This window comes from Triticum urartu, chromosome 7, assembly GCF_003073215.2.
Source record: "Triticum urartu cultivar G1812 chromosome 7, Tu2.1, whole genome shotgun sequence".
Classification (NCBI taxonomy): Eukaryota; Viridiplantae; Streptophyta; class Magnoliopsida; order Poales; family Poaceae; genus Triticum; species Triticum urartu.
In genome coordinates, this window is record NC_053028.1 from 591802827 (window position 1) to 591816130 (window position 13304).

The 13304-nt window shown below is 45.2% G+C and overlaps 1 protein-coding gene across 1 annotated transcript; it reads left to right on the plus strand.

Moving 5' to 3' along the window:
- Window positions 1-10629: 10629 nt before the first annotated feature.
- LOC125520684 lies at window positions 10630-11703 on the plus strand. The gene is made up of 2 exons (XM_048685649.1): window positions 10630-11073; window positions 11168-11703. Exons 1-2 carry the CDS (start codon window positions 10959-10961, stop codon window positions 11407-11409), a joined length of 357 nt encoding a protein of 118 aa, XP_048541606.1. The 5' UTR covers window positions 10630-10958; the 3' UTR covers window positions 11410-11703.
- The last annotated feature ends 1601 nt before the right edge of the window (window positions 11704-13304 follow it).

Genomic DNA, 13304 nt, shown 5'->3' on the forward strand with positions numbered 1-13304 from the left:
GCTGAGGCGCCATGCCGCAGCATCGTAGGAGCGGGCGCCTCGTGCGCGGTCTCGAATGTCCCGAGACTGAGACGCATGTTACTGGAGAGGATCTTCGGTAGAACCAGCCGGAAGGGCGGACGTGGATGCCACTACTAGGAAAAGGGCTATGGATGATATGGCCACTAATGACGCACCAGACATGTGGTGCGCCACTACTATATAACAGTGACGCACCATGTGTTGGTGCGCCACTAGTAACAATTTTTTTTCCAAAAATACTAATGGCGCACCTGCCACACAGTGTGCCACTATTATAATTTTTTTGCAAAACAACTAATGGCGCACCACAAGCATCCCCGCACCCTCCCCGCTCCACCGCCGCCGAGCAACCCCGCACCCTCCCTCGCTCCACCGCCGCCGACGACCCCTCCCCCCCGCATCCTCCCCCGTTTCATCGCCGCCGACGACCCACCGCACCCTTCCCCGCTCCACCGCCGACGACGACCCACCGCACCCTCCCCCGCTCCACGGCCTGGCCGAGGCACTACGCCCGGGCGACCTCCCCGGCTCCACCGGCGTCGCCGGAACGCAGCGCGACGCGCTCCCCGCTGCACCGGGCCGTTGAGGAGACACCCCCGAGTGGGCCGACGCAGCCGCTCGGCCCCGTCCCCGCGCCGGCGGGGGGGGCCGCGATGACGCCACGGGCGCACCTCCCTTCCACGGCCCGACGCACGCCGAAGCGCAAGAGACGCTCGCGCGCTCCAACTACCGCGAGGACACGACCGCCCCCTCCGCCGCGCATCGCCGCCACGACCCACCGCACCCTTCCCCCGTTCCACCGCCGCCGACGACCCACCGCATCCTCCCCCGCTCCACCGTCGCCGAGGACCCCCCGCACCCTCCCCGGCTCCACCGTCACAAATGAATGCAACTAAAAATCCAAAAAAACAAATTTGATTATATTTTCAAATAACAAATTCGATGATATTTTCAAATAACAAATTTGATGATATTTTTTATATTCATAAATATTTTCAAATAACAAATTTGATGATATTTTTTAAAAAAATTATTACTGTTTTTATAAAAACTTATTACTGTTTCATATTCATATTCATTTTCTAAAAAATTATTAGATGCAACAAAAAATAATAAAAAAATTACTTATGGCGCACCGCTGGCTGGTGCGCCATCGCTATTTAAAAAAAGATTACTTATGGCACACCGCTCGGGGGTGCGCCATTGCTATAAAAAAACATACTAATGGCGCACCGCCAGGGGGTGCACCATTAGTAATCTCTCCCCTAGCTAATTCGCCCGATCCCTTCGTCCCTCCCTCGCCAGATCCACTTCCCCCCTCGCTCCACACCCCTCCGACGACCCCCGCGCCCCGCCTCGCCGTCTCGGTCCTCGCCGCCGATGGCCTGCCGCCACGACTGCCAGCCCCCGGAGCACTAGGAGGAGGAGGCCTGCGTCCACCCGGAGAGGAGGCCCGAGCACTTCTTCTTCCTCCACTCGCCGTCGCCACCGTTGCTCCCCATCTCGCCGTCGCCACCGCGGTGAGCTCCTCCCTCGCCCCCTTTCCCCCATCGAGTTAGATGCCGTAGGACGCCGACTCCATCGTGCCTGAACCCTACTGCTGCTGCGCGGCATATGGCCTCGCCGCGCGCCGGGCTTCCTTTCTGCTGCCCCGTCCTGCTGCACGCGTGCCGCGCCCGGCCACGCCTCTGAAGTCCCTGGCCGCGAGCCCCACCTCACCTGGCCGGTAGCCCTGCGCCCATGCCATGTGTGTTAGTCTAATTAGTTAGTTAGTTAATTAGTTAGTTTAGGCTCCTTGTTTAGGGACTACTTTAGTTAGTTAGTCTAATTAGTTAGTTTAGTTTAGGCACTAGTTTTGTTGCCCTGTGTGTCCATTTCAGTGACTGAGATTTTCTTCTAGTTCCCAGGAGAAAAGAGTTTGTAAATGCACCATTTACCTGATTAAATGGCCTCCTCCTCTGCTCTGCTGCTTACCCAAATACATGTGCATGGGGTAGTGGTACCTTGAGCAGCGGAGTGTCAAAGGCTTCTTGTATTTTTCTGTTGTGTATTTCTACATATGCTCCTTTCCTTTAAACCTCCTCTGCTGCTTGCTGAAATAGTGATTAAGGAGTTATGTTAGTTTTGTTTTGTAACTAGAAGACCAAAGTGTGTTACTCACCTGGGATCTTAACTGTTAATTTTGTAATATTCCTTATATTGAAATCGAACATGATGGTGCTACTTGATATTTTTGAGACATGGCATTTCCTGTGACTGAATCAACAACAAGGGGAGTTGATTCCATTTCTTGGTTTCTGTAAGAATTTAATGGACCTGGGCCTAGTTAAGTATAGGATTGGGCTTGTGGTTGAATGCTACCGTTGTCCTAGCCATGTATTTTCAGAATTGAGCTAAAGATTTGGGGGTAGTATTTCTGATTTTAGAGCACCTTTGCTGGATGTATTTTACAACAACTGTTGGAATCAAAACAATGCTTGTGGGTTGTCCTGTTAAGTTGAGTGAGTCATTACAGGGCAGATAGAGTCACCCACACCAATTAATGTTTATGAAGAAGAAGAATAAACCTGTTGCTGCTGCTGCTGTTATGCCTGTATTCATTGCTGCTGCTGCTGTACTTGTGATGATGTTGTACTTGTGATGATGCTACTTGTGATCTTCTGAAATGACCCATTGGCGACTTCATTACGCGGGGATAATGATTTTGCAGGTACCCCGAGAGGCCCTTGAGTTTGCTGGAATGTTGATTAACTTCCATTCCGGCAAATTCGGGTACTCCATATGTCCTATTTTCAGCAAAGGTCATGCTGAAATTTTCCGTGAATTTTAGCATGACTTTACACAAAATAGGACATATGGGGTACTTGCGACTAATGCATGGGCCGGGGTATCTTAGTACTTAATTAAGTAGGATAAACTGCCTCTTGTATTATACATATAGAAGTGTGATATCAACTCATAGTTATTACTAATGTCAGTTGCTCGTCATCGATAAACCCTAATCTGGTAGGATGACCTACTAAAAAAGCCCATACCACATATTCTATTTGGATGGCCCTGCTAACCCTTGACCATAAATACTTGAGATGGATGTAGCAGGCTTAAAGAAAGAAATGTTTTTAGGCCAACTCCACTGGGCCTGGCTAAAAATGCACAAGTGTGCATGACTAACAATATTCTATTGTAAAGCTAAACAGGAAAGAGGAATCACTCATCCTAACCATTTGCTCTCAAAATTACCACTTCACTTCTTACTACTGAAAATCTTAGACCATCTCCATTCACCAATAGCTCAAACCAGTTCGAAGGGCGTGTTTTCACCACACTATGGATTATCTTATTGGACCCAACGCAAGAGATGATGTAGTTTTGAATTATGAACGTAGGATATGTCGTCATCGGACGACGAAAGTCTCCCGGGGGAGTGCGGCTGGTGCCACGACGATCGAGGTCTGTGCGACATGCCTCACCTGGACGATGATCGGCGCTTCAACATTAAGCTCGAGGAGACCTTCAAAGTTGACACGGTACACAACGACGACAAGTGTTATTTTCATAATTAAGCATGACTTTAACTATTTCAACGTGTAATTTTCATCTTTTACAATTCCAGTATAGCTTATTCCATGCCATGCAAGATGCTATGTCTTGGAGAGGATGGATTTTGAAGACCATGAAATTTCTGAAACAAAGAAAATTCACCTAAGGACTCATCACGATGTGGATTTTGAAGTAAATCTGTATAATTCTGGGAGCGTAACCCATTTTGATTGCAAAAATTGGGAAGCATTTTGCAAAATGTATGGTTTTGATGAGGGTATGCTTGTCACCATGGATCTTGGTGATCCTAAAACCGAGCAAGACAATATGGACATTTGGGTCCTTGTCGATATGCCTCCAATTCTACCGCTATGTGAATTTCTCAAACATAGTTATTAGCTAATTTATATTGTTTATTTCAAAATAGTTGACAGCTTATTTTCATTGTTCAAAGAATGTGCGGGAGATGGTAGACAAAACCCACTACACCGATGGCTCCGAATTAACAACTTACAAGGAGAAAAATCATCTGGTTGGATTTTGTACTGACATTGAGAATTACAATATCTACAATCAAACTCCTCAACATTATGGTCAATACGTGCCACTAGTGCATGTGTTCAACTACGGTAACTACCATGGAACCCTGGTAAGATTTTTTACTATTAGGACATCCGTGCATCTTTTGCATACTTCTAAAACTAGTACATCATTGGTAACTATGAAGTTATTACTATGTTTTTCAACAAATAATCCCAGAGAATTGTGTGCCTCATTTGATGTATCAGAAAGGTAGCCTTAATGTTTTGAACATACAGCCAGGTCATCCTATGAACCTCAACTGTCGATATCAGATTTCTAAAAAAAGTGGAGACATGCAAATCAAAGGATGAAAAAAATGTATGGACAGTCATAAGGAGGTTCTTGGAAGCAAAAGGAAGTGAAGCGCAATAATTGGATACAGGATGATCTCCATTCTCCATAATGAAGAGTCAGGATCTATATTGTTTTATGCTATTTTACCTTAAATAGGGTATTTAGGTCCTGCCTAATACTGATGATCATGTGCTAAGAACAATTAAGTAGGGTTGGTTCGATGACTATCAAGATGATGATTGTATGACTTGTTATTAATAACGAGTAGAAGTTGTATGATGATGATTAGTAGGACTTGTTAGGATTAGTATTACTTCCGACAAACTCGCTACTCGCGGTCTGGAGACTTGTAATGTTTTATCTTTGTTCGGTCTTTTGAATTCGGAGACTAATACGATGAATTGTATTCGGAGACTAATCTTTTATTGTATTCGATGAATCTGCTGTTTATATGTTGTGCTCTCTATATTATGTGTAGTAATATGTTTTCTAACATGTGCAAATATCAGAAAAATAATAATCCGTAATATTCATACTAGTGGCGCACCACTCAGCACACTAATGGCGCACTACAAAAAGGACTCTAATGGGGCATCATCCACTAGTGCGCCATTAGTATGCCAAAGCACATGGGTAAATATGGCCCCCTGGGAGGCATACTAATGGTGCACCGTGGGCTATACTAATAGTGCACTACATGGTGCGCCATTAGTATAACATATACTAATGGCATGATACTAGTGGCACATCTGTAGTAAAAAAATACTAATGACGTGATACTAGTGGCGCACCTGTAGTGCGCCATTAGTAGGCAAAACAGGTGCGCCACTAGTAGGCCTTTTCCTAGTAGTGTGCCGCGGTAGCCCGAGCTGCTTCGGCGACGCGGTGGCATGTCGACAGCGGGGGAAGGGCGACACAGCGAGGGAAGGGCGCGGCGGCGGCGGCGGGGCGCCAGATGCAAATAAGAGAGGGGCGGCGAAAGGAAGAAAGGGCCGACGGGAACGGTCGAGTGTGCGGCTGGTTGCATCGGACGTGCGCGTTTTGTACAGTGCGCCGGACGCCACGCGCCAAATCTAGCGCGCGAAGGGCAGCCTTTTCCCGCTCGCCGGAATTTCCTGCGCCCGCTCGCACGGACCCGCTCCGCGCGCGCTAAAACTAGCTTTTCCCACGCGCACGATATTTGCCACCGCTGTTGGAGATGCTCGTAGACACCGAGGGCCGTTAGATATGCGGCGTACGGTGGAGGCTGCACGCGCAGTTCCCAGCCGCGCAAACACGTAACACGCAGAATACGTATTCGTGCAAGCTAGAGCGCGCTGCGGCCTGCGGCCAGCATTCAAACAAAAACGCCGCCGCCGGTCTCCTCCCTTTTATACGGTACACGGCGCGCTCCGACCCCATCAACCATCGATCGCTCTCCTCAAACACCACTCTTTCTTTAGTTTGCATGCACATTGCATCGATGATCCGATCAAAGTTTGTTGCCGCGGTGACGGTCTTGACGGCGCTGATCATGACGTTGCTCCTCACCGGAGGAAGCTCGACACAGGTGCTGAGTGGAGACGCTGTCCTCGGCGAGCCTGCCGTTGGCCTTCTCCGGCATTTGTTTCTGCGGCGTCTGGCGGCGTCGGGAGGGCCAGGGTCGTCGTGCAAGACGAATAGTCCGACCGGTGCTGCCGCTGAAGGGCGCAGGCCTGCCGGGGCTTGACCTGAGTGCCGACCGGTGTTAGCTCGCCCGTGGACACTTTGGCACTTTGCTACTAGTAGTACGTAGTATTTCGTTTCAATAAAAGAAAAATAAAGCCGCTTATAGCTTTCCTCTCCTCCGTCTTCGTCGGTGAACCCGTGAATTCGTCTTCCTCTTGCATGTCGTTTTGATGGCAGGTAGCGGTGAGAGGAATCATGGTGCCTCGTTCCGGTTAGTATATAGGTTGAAGTTTTAGTCCTAGTGGAGGCGGCGCCTCATCTTCGAGTCGGTCTTTCGGACTCCGATCCTCCTCGAGTTTGTCCGCAGTGACAGATTTAACGGGGCTTCGACGTAGATTCCTGCCAGCTCCTCGGAGTGGCGAGGCTAGGGTTTCTCGTCGTGTGTATACGACGGCGAGATATTGTGTCAGGTTTTTCAGATTGATTCAAGGATTGAACGGCAACGACTGCGGCTTTCGAGACAATGGTCCTTAGAGGCACATGCATGAAGACATTTTGGTTGTCATCAATAAGGTCAGGGCGCCTTCAGTATAATAGCGTCGACGATATCACGTTGACGACTTGTTCCGACAACGACAATGGTTGTTCGATGGTCCAAGATCCTCAATAATATATATAATGTTCTGGGATGCTTTGTACTTCCGACGAACCTTTTTATAATAAATTTGGATCCTTTGTATACATGCCACGTTCCCTTTTCATTTTCGTTTGTTTTGTTTGGTTTACAGTGATCGATCCATGGATGCAGAGGCAGGCCCGTATGGCAGGCAGGTGCAGCCTGTGCGATGGCACAGGGCCCCTAAATTTTTGAAACCCCAAAACATATTTTAAATGTCAATTAATAGTATTAGTCAAGGGAATATTCAAGCAACGCTTCATCTCCTGTAAAACATTTCAAGTACCAACACTAGCCAGTTCCAAATTCCAAGGCAAGCCACTACAGAAACACAAGTGCACATCTTTCTCTTGACCTCTCTATCGACTTAAATAACTACTCCGTCCCACAATATAAGATATTTTTGTAAGCTATAAATCACCGCTAAAGTGGATTATTATTGGAAAGATTATGTTTATAGTATGCTAAATAAATAATAAATCATCCATCCGTCCTAAAATATAAGACATTTTAGCAAGCTATGTTAGTTTACAAAAACATCTTATATTATTAGACGTAATTTTCTATCTAAAGAGCCTCATCTCGTGCTACTTTGCACCGGGCCCTGAATTCTCGGGTACGGCCCTGTGCAGAGGTCAGAGCGATAGAACAATTGCATGCTGACTTGCTGAGAGACTCCATGGGTGGCAAGGCCACCTAATTTACGAAACCAAAAATGAAAAACACCTTTGTCAAAAAAATATGAAAAACACCAAAATGCGCGCACGCCCGTCGCATTCCGATCTGGCGCATGGACAGCCCAAGTTCAGCTTCTTCTCCACGTATTCTTACCTATTACGCCCCGCCGCCCTTCGCCGTTCCAATCCTGCGCTGTACGTGTTCCGTCGAAGCCGATGGCGTGACCCGCCCTTCCCCTTCGCGGCTCCGTGTTCCTTCTTCATTGCCAGCGAGGGCGCCAAGCACCGGATCCACCGCCATACCTCGCCGCCGGCCGTGATGTCAGGGCTGCGCGTGTATGGAGGGAGTTGCGCGGTCCTGCACTTCAGTGCCCGCTGGAGATCATGTCTGACAGTAGGAGAGATCAATCCAGTCCCATGCTGAAGTTCGTGATCCCCGCGCGCTCCCAGAGTTTTTTTGTTTTTTTTTTTTTTTTTGAGGATCGCGCGCTCCCGGAGTAATGCTGGTCACCAGATTTCTGGGGTTGGGCTTTATCCTTGGGCCTTATACTACTCCCCGAGTCCGTGTGAAAAATGTACACTTTGCAGTCTCCTGTACCCTTCATATGTGCCTCTGTTTTCTCTTAATATACTGTGTTCCATTCTATGCATGTCTCGTTTCTGTTTATGCATTGTGACATTCCCAGTCACTAGCTCAAGTAAACCTGCACGTTTGACAGGAACCTGTTGTCTAGAGAACTAAACGCTGCGATATTTATGCTCAAGATTTCTCTGTACAAACTGAAATAAAATGGTCGTTCTTCTTCAGATATGTACAAACATGAGGGTACCAGCTGGGTGTCCAAGTGAGCACATGTTGATTTGGAAAACGGTGAGTGGAAAAGAAACGAGTGACCTGACCTGCATCCTTTGCACCGGGTGGCTTCTTGGTTGACATTGGTCAAGAAGAGTATCTGAGATGTGGTGGTTCACTCCCAGGGAAAGCCAGATTTCATTGTAACTGCCACAATTTCTCTTGCCTCTGCAACCTCAAGGTATGAAATTTAAGTCAGAGAGTTTTTTTTTTACTGAAAGAAGCCCCCCTCCGATTTCTATTAAAAGAAACCATCTGGTTCAAAGCCTATAACATCCACTACAGGAAATTAAAGCCAAAGGACAAGCATAGTTTAACATGCAACATCATCCACGCCCACAGGTCCGGCCTAAGCCAAAAGTGAGCTTAAGTCAGAGAGATGAGGTGAGATAAAATGAAATGGTGGATCCAACGAAAAAAGGAGTGGTACCCAGTGTGTGAAAGAATCTGCTAGGGTATTCTGTTGGGTTGGTGTTCCTTTGAGATAACAATGTTATCTGAAAGACAAATGGCGCTTCACAGTTTTGATTGTGTCCCTTTTAAAGCCCTTGGTGCAGAGGCCGGGGAGCCCCCCCTTTTCGAAAAAAAAACCCTTGGTGCTAATTAGTACTCCCTCTGTAAATAAATATAAGACCATTTAGATCACTACTTCGGTGATCTAAATGGTTTTATATTTCTTTATGTTGACGTATAAATGTATTGAATAGTCTTTTTCATCAGATCGGTTTTTTGTTGCATTGGTAGAGCATGCACCTCTACATGGTAAGAGTCAAGAGGTCTTGAGTACTGAGGGAGCCACACGTGAGGGGGGAGGGGTTGCTGACGTATAAATGCATTGTCTAATCTCTTTCATCAGATCGATTTTCTAGTTGCATTGGCTAGAGCATGCACTTCTATACTTTAGAGATGGAGTATCTATTAATGTCCATGCATGAAATCAGAAGAAGTAAGAACACTAGATGAGCAGGCAGTGGCAGAGCTACACACATCACCGGGCGGGCCCAAAAGGGCTAGATTAAGATATACGCCTGAAAATTTGCATCTAGGGCCCAAAATTAGCATCACTCTACATTGAAATCTTATTTGGCTGGGCGGGCCATGACCTGGTTTGGCCCTGCCGTAGCTCCGAGTAGGCAATCTTTTACAATTCGGTGGTGAATTAGGTGGTGTTTGGTTCTTTAGTCCTAGGACTTTTTCTAGTCTCTATGACTTTTAAAAAAAGACTTTTAAGAAAGTGCTTCTAAGGACTTTTAGCAAAAAGTCTCAAAAAAGTCCTACCCTATTTGGTTTGCTAGGAACTTTTTCTAGTCCCAACACAAAAAAGTCCCTGAAACCAAACACCCCCTTATACTAATATGCAACACTGAGTACATGCATAAAATACCATTAAGTACATGTACCCTTTCGCTTTCCAAGTGAAGTGGAAATTCAAGGGTGGACCACTTTCAAGTCTAGCTCTCACACGAGCAAAAAAAAAGGGGGTTTCATTTTGATACCCATATTTTGAGAATCGCATATTGAAAATGTCTATCGTTATGACCGACCACAGATACTACATAATATGCCTTTTGACACTTTTGATATTTGTTTGGATATAACACTAGAAAAGGAAAACATGACACCAGACTAACAAAAACTAACAAATTGACAACGCCAATACTCAGTGGCGCAGCTAGGCGTGCCTTTCCTTCTTGTAAATCTTCTCCAGCACAGAAATAACGTCCACTCTCATCTATGAGTGCGTTTTGTCTGAAGCCTGCTCTGAAAAGAGGGCGCACTACCTTCCCACTCAGTGGTAACATCATTCTTTTCAGGGTGACAAGTGATGTATCTACTTTTATTTTCTGAAGAGGAAAAAACACCCTCTATGATTTCATAATCCGGTTTCATGATCTGTACAAACTTCTCATGACCCGACAATGTACTATTTTCTTTCAGAATGCGTAAGAATTGTTTTTACTGATGCAGCAGTTGTCCTTGCTACTTTGTACTGATGTAACTGTTCCTCTGCAGAAAATGCCACGTCTGAAACTTGGGCTGAAAGGACCATTCACAGGCCGCCCAAAACGACATCTCAGAAAGGCAAAGATCACACCGTATCCCCTGCTGATCGGATGGAGGAGATGAGAAAACCAATCTCAGGATTTCTACATTACAGGCTGCCTGTGGTCTCAAAATTCTGTAGCTCTCGGAGCTGGCAAAGAGCACATGTGGTGGAGCATCGTGGAATCTCAGCGCCAACGACATGCACACAGATAAAAAAAGCAACAAAATATGCTCTTTGGGTAGCTTTTGCAGTTCGCTTTGCCCCCTCTTGCCCCCAGCGGAAACACCAGTGATGCCATAGAGCACCGAAACAAAAGTTCCTCAAACTGTTGCTCGTTTTGGGGGTGGTGCTAATCAGCAAGATTACGGGAGAGTACTAACCCTGATTTTGTGAGCTAACGAGAGGGTGGGAAAGGCACGGTGCAAGGCGCCTCTCCGGCTCAAGGCACAGTGTCTGCCACAGAAAGAACCAAGCTCAACTGTTGCCACCATGCACAATAGCTTGTGGAGTGGTCTTATCTTAGCTAGCTGCTCTCCAGCATCCAGGAGTTAAAAGACTAGACGAGCCTCCGCACACACTCCACATCGGAGTTGCTCTGTTGGGCACCGAGTCCATCTCAAGATGAAGAAAGGTGCCTTCGCTTTCTTCCTCCTCCTCCTCGCCGTCGCTTCCCATGGCACATGGTGTGAGGCAGCTCCGAGAAGGGCCATGGCTGGTGCAGCTCTCCAGCCCCATGGTTAGTAGTTTGTGTGCATCAATCTCCTCTTTTCTCCCTACTTTCTTCATATCTCTTACAAAGTTATTCCTGGAACTGCCGCTTACTTTTCCAGAAATCCAAGGCCAGAGGCTCCTGGAGATGTCGAGAGCCAGGAAGCTTGGGCACACGGGAGGCCGCGGCTCCGGTGGTGGAGCGAGCGGTGCCGGGAGGCACACCGGTACCGGTGGCGGCGCGGTGAACACGAGGCCGCACAACACCAAGAACGGCGGCGCTGTGGCGCTGCCGGCTCTGGTGACCTCCGCTCTGGCACTGGTTTTCACCACTGTCATTCTTCTCTCGGCGCTCAGCTTCTAAAGTACTGATCTTGTTGCGGGTGGTAGTGCTAGTATCTGTGTAGTGCTGCAGTTTCAGAAATTGTTTGCCTATAATGTTTGTCGATATCGTGCTGATATGTTGTTTACTGGCTAGTATTTATCCTTTCTGTGTGCTTAGTAAGTTCTTGAATTACCAAGCTATGTTTAGTCAGATTGTACCGGATTATCGTCCTATAACAGTCAATATAAGTATGTACACCAAGGAATCGTCAGTATTGTACTGATCAATTGGAATTCAGACATTGCATATACTGAAATGACATATCCTGGTATCCATGCATTTCATATGTTGAGTGATTCTGATTTAAATAAGGTACTACAGTATGCACGTATTTGACATCTGCACGCAGAGGACAAAAATATTTTGAGTTAAAGAGATAGAGATGCCATATGGAAGCAAAACTGAACGCTACCTTGTCAATAATATCAAGCCTGCGAGTTATGAAATCTGGATGTAAGCAGTATTACCAACTCATATCAGATTTTCTAGGTCAATTTGCAGATGAAACCGGATAGAGATATCATATAGGTACATATTTAGATCACATATTTGTTAGCTAACTTAGAATATGCTCGGTGGCTACAGACATGCTAATGGGCAAATCGGAGAGGCCAAAAAATTCTAACACACTCCACATGATTAGTTTGCTAACGATGAATTTACATGCCTTTAAACACACCAAATAGCATGTCAGGTCATTAGAAAAAACATCTTCTTGGATTGATATTGGAACTGAAATTGTTGTGTGATACAAGGGAAGTGGGTATCTCAGACAAATTGTGTTCATTGTTAGTTTGACACGACAAAGATACCCAAATGAAATCCATACGACTCTACAGCGGTTCAGACTCTGTTGAATGTAATATTTGCAGAATTTTCAAATGCAAAAACTAGCTAGCAACACATAAGGTTTGTCATTTTTTTTGCGGGCTTTAATCGTAATAAATCTAGTTAGCAATGCAGATAAACAATTCCATCGCCCATTAAAAAGCCATTTCTAGAAAGAAAAGGTCAATTTTATTGGTCATTTTTATATAATTAATTTAATAGTAAAAAAATAAAATATTTATGTGTTACAAGAATATATGCACATATTAAAAAAAAGTCTCTGTGTATCTTTTATAACTATTTGTGTGATTTTAAAATTTGACCACACACTTTGAAAAGAAATCATGTAATAAAAATATTATCACTTTTATTTCAAAAAATAATTCGAATAAAAATTATGAAAATACTTAAAAAATCGAACCTATTTAAAAAAAATCATAGTTCGTGGTTTTTTAAATCATGTATTTTAAAAAGTCTTCACACATTTAAAAAAAGCAAACAACTAACAAATTATTCACGTATTTACAATACAATGTCCATGTATTTTGAAATAAAATATTCAAAAATAGTATTATTTGATTTTGAATAAATTTCATGTAGTTTTTAAATATTATCGTGTATTTTGCAAAATAAAATTTGTACATATTATTAGGAAGTAAATATTAAAAAGAAAAGAAAAAAGGGAATATAGAAGTAGGAAAAAACAAAGAAAGAATAATAAAAAGATAAAAAGGGAAAGGATAAACAGAAAATAGAACCGGAGAAAATGAAAACCCACCAAAAAAAGTATGAAAAATGAGTGCCGCCCGGGTCGGCCCAATGACACGCACGTGTGGTCAATATGTGGTTTCACAAGAAGCGTCCCATAATGTTTGCGAGAGCAACTAGTTAACGAGCGCTCCTTCGGAAGCCTGGCAACGATCAGCGCCACTTGGCTCGCTCTCAGCCATTCGCCACATGTCGCGCCCTGGGGACTCCCTCCGGATTTTGTTTTTTATTTTATTTTTCCGCATGCGTTTTCGGCTTTTTAAACGGTTTTTTTTCGA